At 37.4% G+C, this 12,500-nt stretch overlaps 2 protein-coding genes across 3 annotated transcripts in view; one reads left to right on the top strand and one right to left on the bottom strand.

The window, feature by feature from the left end:
- Positions 1 to 6,424, top strand: part of LOC140246217 (uncharacterized) — a 6,794-nt gene extending 370 nt beyond the window's left edge. The window contains exons 2-5 of the mRNA XM_072325665.1: positions 1,872 to 2,019; positions 2,535 to 2,688; positions 5,456 to 5,592; positions 5,922 to 6,424. Coding sequence (XP_072181766.1) covers positions 1,872 to 2,019; positions 2,535 to 2,688; positions 5,456 to 5,592; positions 5,922 to 6,254 — 772 coding nt within the window. The 3' untranslated portion in view covers positions 6,255 to 6,424. The remainder of the gene's footprint in view (positions 1 to 1,871; positions 2,020 to 2,534; positions 2,689 to 5,455; positions 5,593 to 5,921) is intronic.
- LOC140246218 (putative nuclease HARBI1) lies at positions 5,134 to 9,948 on the bottom strand. 2 transcript variants are annotated; one of them, XM_072325667.1, is made up of 5 exons: positions 9,880 to 9,948; positions 8,922 to 9,121; positions 7,647 to 7,783; positions 6,441 to 6,715; positions 5,134 to 5,636 (listed from the first exon to the last, which is right to left on the bottom strand). In XM_072325667.1, the coding sequence occupies exons 1-5, from the start codon at positions 9,923 to 9,925 to the stop codon at positions 5,632 to 5,634; spliced, it is 663 nt and encodes a 220-aa protein (XP_072181768.1). In that variant the 5' UTR covers positions 9,926 to 9,948; the 3' UTR covers positions 5,134 to 5,631. The 2 variants fall into 2 exon arrangements, with proteins under 2 accessions (XP_072181768.1, XP_072181769.1); XM_072325668.1 differs by lacking the exon at positions 9,880 to 9,948 and having other exon boundaries at positions 8,922 to 9,146.
- Between the last annotated feature and the right edge of the window lie 2,552 nt (positions 9,949 to 12,500).

The following is a 12,500-nucleotide window of genomic DNA, read 5'->3' as shown; positions in this document are numbered from 1 at the left end:
TGAGGATGAGGGTGGGAAAGGGGAGCCTGCGTACGGCGTACGATGTAGCTTTGACCGATGAAATCTCGTCTTTTCCTCGGTGAATTTCACTTTTTTATTACTGACATTTGCTTGTAAGTCGAGAGGAACTGACCAGCGAATGTCATTAATGAAAAAGTGAAGTTTATCGAGGTAGAGACGAGATTTCATCGGTCAAGAACAAGGCGCGTAGGCCGTAACGTTAGCTGCTCATGCTCCTGGGTGAGGCTGATCCATTTCATTGATTGTCACCTCTTGTAGCATGGCAGTGACATACAAACATGCTAAAGCAATCAATGAAATGGATTACAACCAGTTAGCCTTCCTTCTCTCTATTGATTAGTATTGTCGACAGACTTGATCTCAGTAGGGAATGCAGCTGTAGACCCCTACTATTTAAAGCAATAGTACTAACATGTTAGACATTAACCAGTCACCATATATAACTTAATAAAGAATAGGCAAGCAAACTAGTAATGACATGTTGAATTGCTTGTCACTGCATACTATATAACTTTCCAATTACCCTAAGTGGTAACAAAATTATGACAGCATATTACATATAGACCAAATGCACATTCGTAGCCCGACCAGATGCTGTAAGTATGCTGTCGCTACGTACCTACGTACAGCGACGGGGGTGTGTATAGTTAGCACATTCCCTATTCAGAGCTTGACTCCTAGTATGTAACAATGTATGTTATTAATATGTCAGTTAAGTGCCTGGCTGTAATCGCACGCTATTCCACTTATCACAACCGATGAACTGGACATCATTGAGATAGACGATCGCAATCAAAGTGTTCCACTTCTTATTGACTGACGGGCAGCTGATGATAGTTGTTTTATATGAACTACAAAAATAGATTTCCACACAAAGATTACAGTATGCACTAGTTGCTATCTTTGTTTGAACTCACTGATCCAATACATCATGAAATCCAGCTAGAGTACGTACAGGCCGGTAGAAACAACATTAAAGTCCTAACTCAATAATCACTGATTATGCTGTGACCATGAACATAAAAGTGCAGTCTTACAATCACAATGAAATTGAATTCACAAGTAGATAATCAACCGACGTAAATTCTTAAAGCAACCATCCATGAACAAGTACGTGTTCTGTAGTATGCAGATTTTTACTGGCACTTTGTAAATAGGCCCTATACATCCAGGCAGTTGCACACTCCTATGCCACTGTGAAATGTGTATACATGCACAGACACACGGACTGAAGAAAACAACATATTGTTGAGCAACTGAGCAGGAAAAAAAGAAAACAAAACACCTGCATATGGGCCTTATAGGGCTAGGTCCAGTGTTTTCTGGTCATATTCCCACCACCTGACAAGCTAAGTAAAACCAAAACAAAAAAACAAACAAACAAACGAACAAGCAATAACCAAGACAACAACAAAACAAAATAAAAGAAAACCAAAGGAAAACAGAGATTGTAAAAATGACAGGTGAGTTTTGATTGCATACTGTATAAGTGGTTGACCACTTATTCTCATTTACGGTCATGGATGTAGGTTTGTCTATTTCTCAGAGGTAACACCTTATCCTTCTCACATGCACATCAATCTGTATTTACTTTCACCCCCATCTTTCATTACCTTGCATCCATCACTTGCAATTAACCTTTCAAACCCATGTGCCCTTATAAGTGTCTGCCAAATGCACAGTTCCCACAATCAAGAAACACAGAATGCACAAGGGTTTGCTCTGTTATGTAATCATCATTATATTAAGCTATTCGTAACAAAGCTTGTACCTGTAAACTCAATTTCTTAGCAATGCTGCACTTGTAATAACCTTGAAGACTTTTCCTTTTCTTTCACATTACATTTCAGTGAACTAGCATCAAATACCGGTGGGAAAAGGGAGAAAATGGTAAAGCGGAGGCCAAACCTCACGTTACAACAGGTTTCTTTCCTGTCATCATTCGTTAAAAGAAAAAAAGGGGATCTTTTCGGGAAGGCGGGCCATTGTGCCGACAAAGTAAGTGAGGATGACACTGTCTCTGTCTTTACATAGATATGTTTCAAACTTAGTTATGTATCATATTTCATTCCATGTTACGCAAATGGCAATTATGCCAGTGATGTGATGAATGATAACAGAGTTTTACATCTTATGAAAATATTCAGAAATTATTTACTGGTAATGCCTTATATTTACAAAGAAAATATTGAGGTATTGCAGAAAAAGGAATGTGGAATTATTTCAGTACATTTCATTTCATTTCATTTATTTCCTTTTTCATAGATAGTTTACAAACTTTCAATTAAAATCAAACAAACTAACAAACAAAAATACATGGTGTCAAATATAATATTGGTGGAATCATGAGAAGCACATGCAAAGAAGGCTTATTGAAAGTGATCCCTTAAGAAAGTGTGAGAAAGGACATTTTCATTTAATGCAAACAGTTCTAAAAAGAGAAATATGTATCTTCATTTTTGTACAATAATGACTGTCAACCTTAAAATTATCTCTTTTTTGATATAATGTAGGTAAAGAAGAGGAAGGATGCTACATGGCAAAATGCTCTGGATGAGCTGGAAGCACAGGGGCTACCAAGGGGACGGACAGCGAAGGACCTTCGCCTGACATGGACCGAAATGTCGTCCAAGGCCCGAAAGTACAGGGACCTGAAGTTCCGGACTGGTATGTGTAGCAATCATTCTCATGCACGCGACACAGTCAAAGGAAATCAAGACACATGCCTTTAGGCAGGGCTGCCAACTCTCAATCATTGAGAGTGAGACCCACTCATTTTGGTCCTTTCTTAACCTGAAACTTTATTTCATTTGCATGCATTTCTTTTGATCTCACTCATTTTGACTCCTAAATTAAAGTATTTGCCTATGGGAGTCTCACTCTCAACTGGTTTCCAATTTTATTTTTGGCAGCCCTGCTTTATGGGCACAACACCCACATAGGCCTGTCTCTTTGTTCAGCCATGTTGGTTCTCCTCTGAATGACCACGTCTTGACATAGCTGGCGCTTTAACAATGCTACAGTATGTTAGTGAACTAGTGTATAATAATAATACTACCTTACTATCAAATCCAAGTATATATTATATTAATTTGAAGTAGACAGTCTATCATCTTGAATATATAACAAGAACATCACTAAATAATTACTGTATTCTTTTAAAGATAGGAGCATTGGAAGATTTTTTAAGAATGCTGTGATTATGCAAATTAATTTACCATAATACTTCATGGACCACTACCAGCAGCACAACTTTGCCTGAATTCTCCGGATGTTAGTGCACTAAATCCACCAGAGTGGCTGTGGTCAGCCAACTTCATAAACTTGATAAATAAAGCAACCAATTCTCACAATTTCCATTTGGATTATTTGAAATCAAAAGTGAAATATATCGTAAACTTGCTACTGGTATGACTAGTGCAAACAATTACGATGACATAATTTGACTGGAACAGCACTAGATCATGCTATATATTGTACTATCAACCTACTCAAAAAATGAAAAGGCACAATTTTTTTTCACATTTGCACTCAACAAAACAGCACAAAATCTGTGAAAATTAGTGTGCTTAAAGGAAAAGGTCACCTTCTTAGATATGTGGGTTGAGTGAATGCAGCAATATTAGTAGAGTACAGCATTGAGAGTTTGATGAAAATCGGACAATCCATTCAGAAGTTATGAATTTTTGAAGTTTCTGCTTACTCAAGGCTGGATGAGAAGACTACTATAGCTTGTAATGTCACAGGAGTACAACGATATAAAGAAAGAATAAAGAAAATTCAACATATTCTCACTTTTCTCACATAACAAAAGAGCACATGACTTCTCTATTTCAGAAGGCCGGGGGAATAATATTACCCTTAACATATGTCATTAACAAGTCGAAGAAATGTGCACTTAATTCAAAAAGTAAAGTTTTGTGAAATTCTCTTCTTATTTTCTTTATAATTGTACGCATATGACATCATACACTATGTTGGTCTTCTCATCCAGCAGTGACTACGCAGATACTTTAAAAATTCATAACTTTTGAATGGATTGTCCGATTTTCTCTAAACTTTCACTGATGTGTTCTACTAATATTGCTGCATTCACTCAATCCACATGTCTATGAAGGTGAACTTGTCCTTTAATGCTTCCATGCTTACATTATATTATTGGAATTTAAGTATTACAATTGTATTCAATATAATGTAGAAAAATACTTCTATCTCATTAATATTATTGTCGTAGTCTGGTCTTGGGGTGATTGTGTCACGTCAGGATGTACTCAATACGCCAAAAGATTCGAGACCACGCAAGAAGAAGTAGGGGGTGAAAGAATTTATTCTTTCGCACTGCGAATTCGCACTGGGAAAGTCATCACCCAACATAAACACAGATATTAGCAATGGAAATACCTTTCTTCTAGCGTGAAAGGTTTTAAAAGTATAGTCCCGGCAACACACATCGATGACAAGTGGAAATGATAGAAGAGACTTAACTTTACAAGATCTATAAAGTGAAGAGGGTGCGCATTAAAAGGCAACCCTGTGGGATGTGCCAAAAAAGATTCCACCCTCACGGCAATATAGAAAACATATGATATCATATAACGCGAATATATGTTCCAGACATACAAGTTTTCAAAATTCCATCATGCCGAATAGCAAAGGCACTTTTGTTTCCATAAGATGCAACTAATTAAGAGGAAACATTGCTCTACAATAACTACATTGTCAAAAAGGTGAACATTCAAAGGTAATCTCTGGGGAGGCGTCTAAATTTACACCTACACTCACACCCTTAATTACAAAATATGGATATTAGCAACGCAAATGCAGTTGTTCTAGCGAGAATGGTTTTAAAAGTAGGTCCGGCAATACGGCAAATACACTCATATAAATGAAAAGTCATGAAAATGATAGAAGAAGATTTGCTTTACAAGATCTACACAATAACAAGGGTGCTTATTGAAGGGCGATCCTGTGGCATGTGACCCTAAAATGCCCTTTATCCTCTTGGCAATAGAGAAAACATATAGTATCATATAACATGAAAATATATGTTACAAACGTACATGCTGTCAAAATTTGATCGTGCCTTATAGCAAGGGTACTGCTGTTTCCAAGAAATGCAATGTAATCAATACAGGAGACATTGCTTTACAATACTTCTATGGTAAAAAGGGGTGCACATTTAAAGCGGCCCCTCGGGAGGCGCCCAAAGTTACCCCCTCAACCCTGCGTTTCCATATGCAAAACGTGCATTATGCCAATGTGAGTATTGTTGTTATGAATGTACTCTTACAGTTACCGTTAATTTGCATTTTATGTAAATTATTTTCATATGACCAATTCGAAAAGGCAGCCATTGCGTTCATTGACCTACAAAAGTTTATAGCACTCGACATTAATTTCGATCTTTTTGCTAATTTTGTCCGATTTATCCTAGGTGGTGGACCCCCTGTAGAAAGGGTTGAGAAATGGGAATTGGTGCTGGATGCCCTGGTTGAGGAGAGTGTGGAAGGATTTGCAGATGAGGAGGAGGAGTCAGGGGTTCCTATAAGTCTACTCAGCCAGGCTTCACAGGTGAGTCGTTGTTGCCGTTGAAATTGCAGTCTGTTGCACTCAATCTACATAGCAACACAGAGGGAACAGTAAAACAGCAGCAAGATTATATTCTAATCGAAAGATAGATTTTCTAATGTCTTCATTTTAACACAGCTTTATCAACAACAGGTTTGCCTTACGGCAGTGTAATAAAATAAACTTCCATGAAATGTATACGTGGAACAGTGGAACCTCCCATCGTACATTTACAAGTGCTTCAAATTTCTACTATTTAGTTATGAATATGTATGTTTATCAGTGGTTCCATAACTGGCTCATCTCTTTTGTTTTCATAATTCTTTTTACAGGCTTCAGAGAACACCATTGCATGTGGACTGCTACATGGGATGGGGCCTCAGGAGACATATGTGGAGGAAGATAAAGAAGTGGAAGAACCAGAGGAAGAAGAAGAGAACAGGGCAGGCACATCGGCTGACGTGGAGCCAGTGGAGGTGATCATGGAAAAGAAGAAAACGGGAGTGAAGAGGAAGACTACGATGGATCAAGGACCAAGGAGGATCGAGAAGGATCGAGAATCATCGAGTTATGAGGAGCGTCTTCTTGCCATTGAGGAGAGGAAGCTTGAGGTTTTGGAGAAGCTTCTTGCAGTAGCTTGTCATTACGTTTATGGTGAAGAGTGATTAGCTGGTTTGCTATTTATGCTGTAATTTGTTAAATATTTGTAAATAGTTTCATAGGCATTGTTCAATTTCCATCCTACATATGACTTCTTTACACTGAAAATTTTAGTTAAGGGGAGCAATTATTTCAGCAACATCCAAACCTCGAGAACAGAAATAAAAAATGTATACGCAATTATGACTCACTAAAGTAGTTTGCAATGATAGCTGTTCTGATGGCCAGCCCAGTATGTGGATTTCCTCCCACAGGTGGGTCAACAGGAACATGGTGGGCGTCATCCAGTTCACCATCAACCTCGGGCTGCCTCCATGTCTTGCTAAGATTATGTAGGATGGCGCATGCTGTCACGACTCTTCCAGCTCGCTTTGGGGTCATCTGCATCCCATGCAGGAGGCACCGAAATTTATGCTTTAACTGGCCATTAACTTGCTCTATTATGACCCTTGTTGAAGCATGTGCTCTGAAAAGAAAGCCATTCAGCAAACAAAAGACAATTTCTTGACACCAAGTCTTTGCATAATTATCATGACACATCTTGACTGCAATTCAGTGTTTTTACATTATGTTATATTTTGCAATATGGAATGCCATTTTCACCTGCAGGGTATTGCTTCATATCATGCACTCTGACTGATAGAAATGGCAGACAGAATGGGTTAACCCGTTCTTTAGGAGCAACTGATATACGGGAACCTGGTTTCCCAAAATGAAGACAGGAGTGCCTGCTTTAGTGGCCTAAATTCATGTTTCTTTGTGTTGTAATGCTCTGAAAAGTGGGTGTTAAAAAAAGATCAGAGTTTATTCTATCAGCATTTGTTCTATTTCTGTTTGAAAATTGCGTGTTTCACAGTACTACGTACCTTTTCCTGATTTATTTTTTTGCTTGTTCTGCTGTAAACTTGTACGAACATGTACATAGCGATCGAGGTTGAGATCAGTTAGATATGTGGGTTCGCTGATCCACAGTCACCTCATTCAGGTACCTGGTTTTGTGTAGAACATCAGCGCACGCTCTGTTCATACCTCGCACCCGATCGATATTTCTATTGTTCACTGGCACATGTAGTTGACCGTGGAAAGGGGGATACAATGTACCGCTTGACTGCCTTCACACAGCTGGATTACCAACCTGTCTGCCTCTTCGTCGACGGGCAAAAAGAATCTCGTTTGGGGGCATTAAAGGCACTCAGAGAATTGCGGAAGGAACGGGTTAAGAAGGGCAAAGAAAATGGCTTAAAAAGGACATTTTCATTACAAGGGATATCTCAGAGTTGCATACTGATTAATGGCAATCCTCCACTGTTAAATAATATAGGAATCAAGATAATGACTATGCCATTTTCATAAAAAAAAAAACAATACAAACAAACTAATAATTTATGCATGCTAACCGGTTGTAGGCATTCTCTGCAGGAGTCGTTGGATTCAGCACTGGTGTCATGATCCATGGTCTCAGCGCATACCCGGAATCTCCCAGGAGTAGTCCGTGCAATTTTAAGCCCTCAAAACACCTCCCAAGGACGCTGTTCTGTATACAAAGGGGAAAAATGTTTTGTTGGCTCATACGGTGCATATTCCGGGGCATGTTCACTTTGCTTGCCTGGGCCCTTATAGAGGGTTGAAGGCGGAGCCTTTGACATTTTACCACAAAATCACATCAATTACACCCACATTTCTGTCTTTTGACAGGCCAATATTTAGAATGTGATGCTTTTTTAAACTATTGTTTTGCTTTATTAAAACAAATCAAATTTGACTCGATATCAGAAGGTTATTTCTTATGGAACAAACACACGGTCACACAGTGCGGTTTATGTGGTAATGTCCCAATTTCACATAGTATGAAATATAAAGGGAATTCCACAAAAATTCACTTTGCTAGCATAATGAAAGAGCACTTTAGTAACTGCTTTCAAAAAGAAACGGGGAAAACTGTTACCCTTAACATATGTTAGTATCAAATTGATGGAATGTGTAATTTTCATGAAAAATCACTGATTTTTATGTCAATTACTGGGGTTTGGAGGGTTAGCCCTTATGGAACAAACACAAGGTCACGCACTTTGGTTTATGTAGTAATGTCCCATTTTCAAACACAAGGTCACGCACTGTGGTTTATGTAGTAATGTCCCATTTTCAAATACAAAATCACGCACTGTGGTTTATGTAGTAACGTCCAAATTTCATAATTATTATAGTAATGTGAAATTGGGACATTGACATAAAAATCAGTGATTTCTCGTGGAAATTACGCATAATTCCTTCAACTTGATACTGACATATATGTTAAGGGTTCCCCGTTGCTTTTTGAAAGCAGTTACTAAAGTGCTCTTTCATTATGCTAGCAAAGTGAATTTTTGTGGAATTCCCTTTATATTTCATTTATGATTTAATTGTTGCCCACTCATACGTCATAACCTCTATTAGTCTCCTCATCCAGCGGTTTCAACACCAAAACTTTACAAATTCAGAACTTTTGCATGGATTGCCCAATTTCCTAAAACTTTAACTGATGTGTTCTACTAAGGATGCTGTTTTCACTCAGTCCACATTCCTCTTTGGGTTTGGGCTCCATTTAACCCTAACTGTACCAGGTTATTTGAGCTGTGAAAATACTCGGTTTATACTTAGGGTCTGTATAACCTTTTTTGACAAGCACAGTTTACCTGCAGTATCCGACTATCATGGGAACTGCCTGGCCATCTTGCCACCAGATCAATGATTTTGTAGTTCGCAGCACAGACAATTTGGACGTTTATCGAGTGGAAATGCTTCCTGTTTACATAGGCATATTCCCTTTCTCCCAGTGGTGCTCCATTCAGTCGAACATGGGTACCGTCCACTACTCCAACGACTTGTGGGAATCCTAGAGTAAATGAGATGTGCTGCATTGTTGCAATATATCGACTCTATATACCGGTAGTGATTTCACATGTTCATCTTGAAATTTTGTGTCAAGCCTCAAAAGAACGCTTTCAACATTTTGAGAATCTGCCTTTTTAAGATGTACAGTAGTTGTTACCAATTTTGAATTTATGATTAATGTATCAATTACAATTTCCAACTACAACTATCACTCAATGTGATTAATACCACCACCTAAAAATGAGGGAGGTAGCTCAACCATGAATTACTTTGTGTGCTCTTTATTGGAAAAAAGTAGAATTCATAGCAATGTATTGTTAAACAATGATTAAATGTATATTTCACTAACTGATAATCACATATGCCATTTCTGAAGTCAAGTATATTGGCAATTTCAATGCTTTTCATTAAAAAAGAATGTTGTTACCATGGCAACAAAATGTTTGACATGAAAAAAAAAATGATGAAGTTTTTACAACTGTATGTCACAGCCATCACATGTGCCAAGTAGAATTCATAGCAATGTATAGTTAAACAATATTTCGCTAACTGATAATCACATATGCCATTTCTGAAGTCAAGTAAATTGGCAATTTCTATGCTTTTCATTCAAAAAAAAATGTTGTTACCATGGCAACAAAATGTTTGACATGAAAAAAAAAATGGTGAAGTTTGTTCAACTGTATATCACAGCCATCACATGTGCCAAATTTCAAGTCAATTGCAAAAAAGAAAAAAAAATTGTTTTATAGTGCGTACCTGATATCTCAAAGAAAGCCACTTGTGCTTCTCTCACCTCTTCCATGGTCCTGGGGAATTTGATAACCTGTGAATATAAAACAAAGTACTTTAATGTACTAGTATTTTCACGAGGGTTAACATGATAGCTGGGTAAGATTGAACAATAAATCATTTTTGAGAGGAAAGTGTGTTGCTAATGTGCACATCTAGTTTGCAAACATGTCTATTGTTTGCTGTCTACAATTATACATCTTCATACCAACTTACATGAATGTCTGAAATATTTTATGGATGATACATTAATGTTCTAATTTTCTTGCTAATTTATTGTTGCATGTATATGATGTTTACATTTGATATATTTTTTTAGTCATTCATACTTAATTATTTATTTGTATATGATGCATTTGCAATTATTACAATAACCACATTTTAAGATTTGCTATCAGAGTCTGCTGAAAGATTTTATTTGAAATCAGATAGTGATTACATTACTACAATGTAATGGAACAAGAAGCAAGTATATAAACATGTAAAACTGGATGTAAATATGAATTTAACACATATTTTGACATACTGGTAATTGTTTCTGTGAAACAATATAATAAAATTGAGAAACAAATCAGTAATATATAAAGTGCTTATCAGTCTTATCCAGATTTTTTACTACGTAAGAACTAATTAATGTTTATTTCGTATTAAATACAATTCTACATAGGAATGTTTGTGTCATAATCATCCTGTAAAAACACAGAATGATAGGTACAAAAAGGAATGAATGGAATGAGAATGAATAGAGATATGTCCACTTGACAGGAATGGAATGACTGTGAAAGGGTGCAATTCTGATAGCACTGACTGGAGTGCTCCCAAGAGAGTGACAATCAAGAGCTCGATGTGAGTGAGTCTGTATGTGTTTACTGTGTTTACCGATCTGATACTGTATACCCTCTATATACATAACTTGGCTTGATTTTGTGGTGTTTACATTTATGGGCTATATATATGAGCCAGATGTTCATATTGAAATTTTGCGACGCACTGACTTGCGAAAATTAATCCCCTGAAAATTGTACAGTAGGGCCTATAGACATGGCAGTGATATCTGAAGAAAGTTTATAAATTAAAAAAATAAAATAAAAATGTAACCCCTAAACACGTTTCTTGCCAAAAAAATACACCGGCAAATGAGGATTTTGTGTTATTTGTCAGGAAATATAACCCCTCTTAACAGGTTTGATTAAGATATCACCCCCTTTTTGTTGAAAATTAGCAGTTTACCACCCTTAAGTGCGTAATACATGCTATAGGTCTTTATCCGAGTGCACCTCCCACAGGCAACACACACTCAGAATAGAATGTAATAAAAGTCAACAACATATTGTAATACATTGAATACTATTATGATTGAACTGAAAAATCACCACAAATTTTTCAACATATGCCTGTAAATTATACTACTCATAATTACCGGTATTTGTGGGGGGGGGGGGGAATTCCCAGGGAAATGAATGGAAGTGATCCATGATATTTGAAATATTTGATTGCTGTTTTTGTCATTTGTGGATTTTTATTTTTTTATTTTTTTTTCCCTACGGAAGGTGGTAGGGTCCATGGTTGCACCCCATATTAAGGATATGTGTACTGTTCTGGTTGAGGTGAGAATTTAGTTCGATATTCAGAAAACAATCTATGAGATGTCAAAGATCATGCAATTCTTAGTGGTATCAACATTTTATTTGATAAAAATAGGTTTTGAAATGGTTGAGATATCCAAAAACAAGTTGAGGCAAAGAAATCCTAATGAAGGGATCAGTGCCCTATTGCCTTTTATTATTATCACTATTTATGGATATCTCAGCCATTTGAAAACCAACTTCCATCAAATAACCGTTGGATATTTCTTAAAATTACATGCTCTTTCATATTTCATAGGTTTCTTATTATCTCACGTAGGAATGTTATGGACAGATGAATCCCCCTCAACCAGTACTGTGTGTTCCCCCCACCCCCCCCCCCCCCACCCCCACCCCAAACAGCTGTACCTGGGGTACCGCTGTTTTTAGAGCTCTAGCTCTGAGCAGGGACAAAACGTCATCTCAAAACATTCTGTGCTTACATGCTCCTATCATGTCCCCCAGCAATCAAGGCCAGCGCACGCAGTCACAGAACTCTACACACAGAACTCTCTCTGTGTAGAGTTCTGTGACTGCAGTGTGTGTCTTGCCAATCTTTGGTCTTTCATTTATCATAGAGAGCGTGATCACGTGTCAGATAGCACATGATAGAGTACGTGATAGTAGTAAAGCCGACGTGCTTATAAATTGACGTACTCTCTCTATACGAAACTCGACGACGTACACACATGTACGTTTCGATCGAGTGCAGGCTAGAGGCAAGTGTGGACTGCCTTGGCAACGGAACGCTAGTAATAAAGTAAGTTTACGTAGTTATTATGGTATTGTTTATATTTTCATGGAAAATTTGTTAATACAGAGAAAAGCAAAGAGGCAGAGCTCGCGTAAACCACATTTGAAGTAAATTAAATCATTTAACTGTATACGACTGAAACACCAACCAACCCCCTTACAGTAGTTACTAGTTGACAAGTGTTTACCGCGTACTAGTACGCCGTGCCA

The sequence above is a fragment of the Diadema setosum genome, chromosome 2, assembly GCF_964275005.1.
Source record: "Diadema setosum chromosome 2, eeDiaSeto1, whole genome shotgun sequence".
In the NCBI taxonomy this organism is placed as follows: Eukaryota; Metazoa; Echinodermata; class Echinoidea; order Diadematoida; family Diadematidae; genus Diadema; species Diadema setosum.
The sequence above is the reverse complement of the archived record's forward strand: the minus strand, read 5'-3'. Positions and strand labels throughout refer to the sequence as shown.

What these genes read in the sequence shown, in the direction of transcription:
- LOC140246218 (XM_072325667.1), bottom strand. Translation starts at nt 9,925, where the DNA reads ATGGAAGAGGTGAGAGAAGCACAAGTGGCTTTCTTTGAGATATCAG. An exon ending in GGCTTTCTTTGAGATATCAG is followed by an intron (nt 9,122 to 9,879) that starts GTACGCACTATA and finishes CATTTACTCTAG; the next exon opens with GATTCCCACAAGTCGTTGGA. An exon ending in GCAGAGAATGCCTACAACCG is followed by an intron (nt 6,716 to 7,646) that starts GTTAGCATGCAT and finishes CTTTCTTTTCAG; the next exon opens with AGCACATGCTTCAACAAGGG.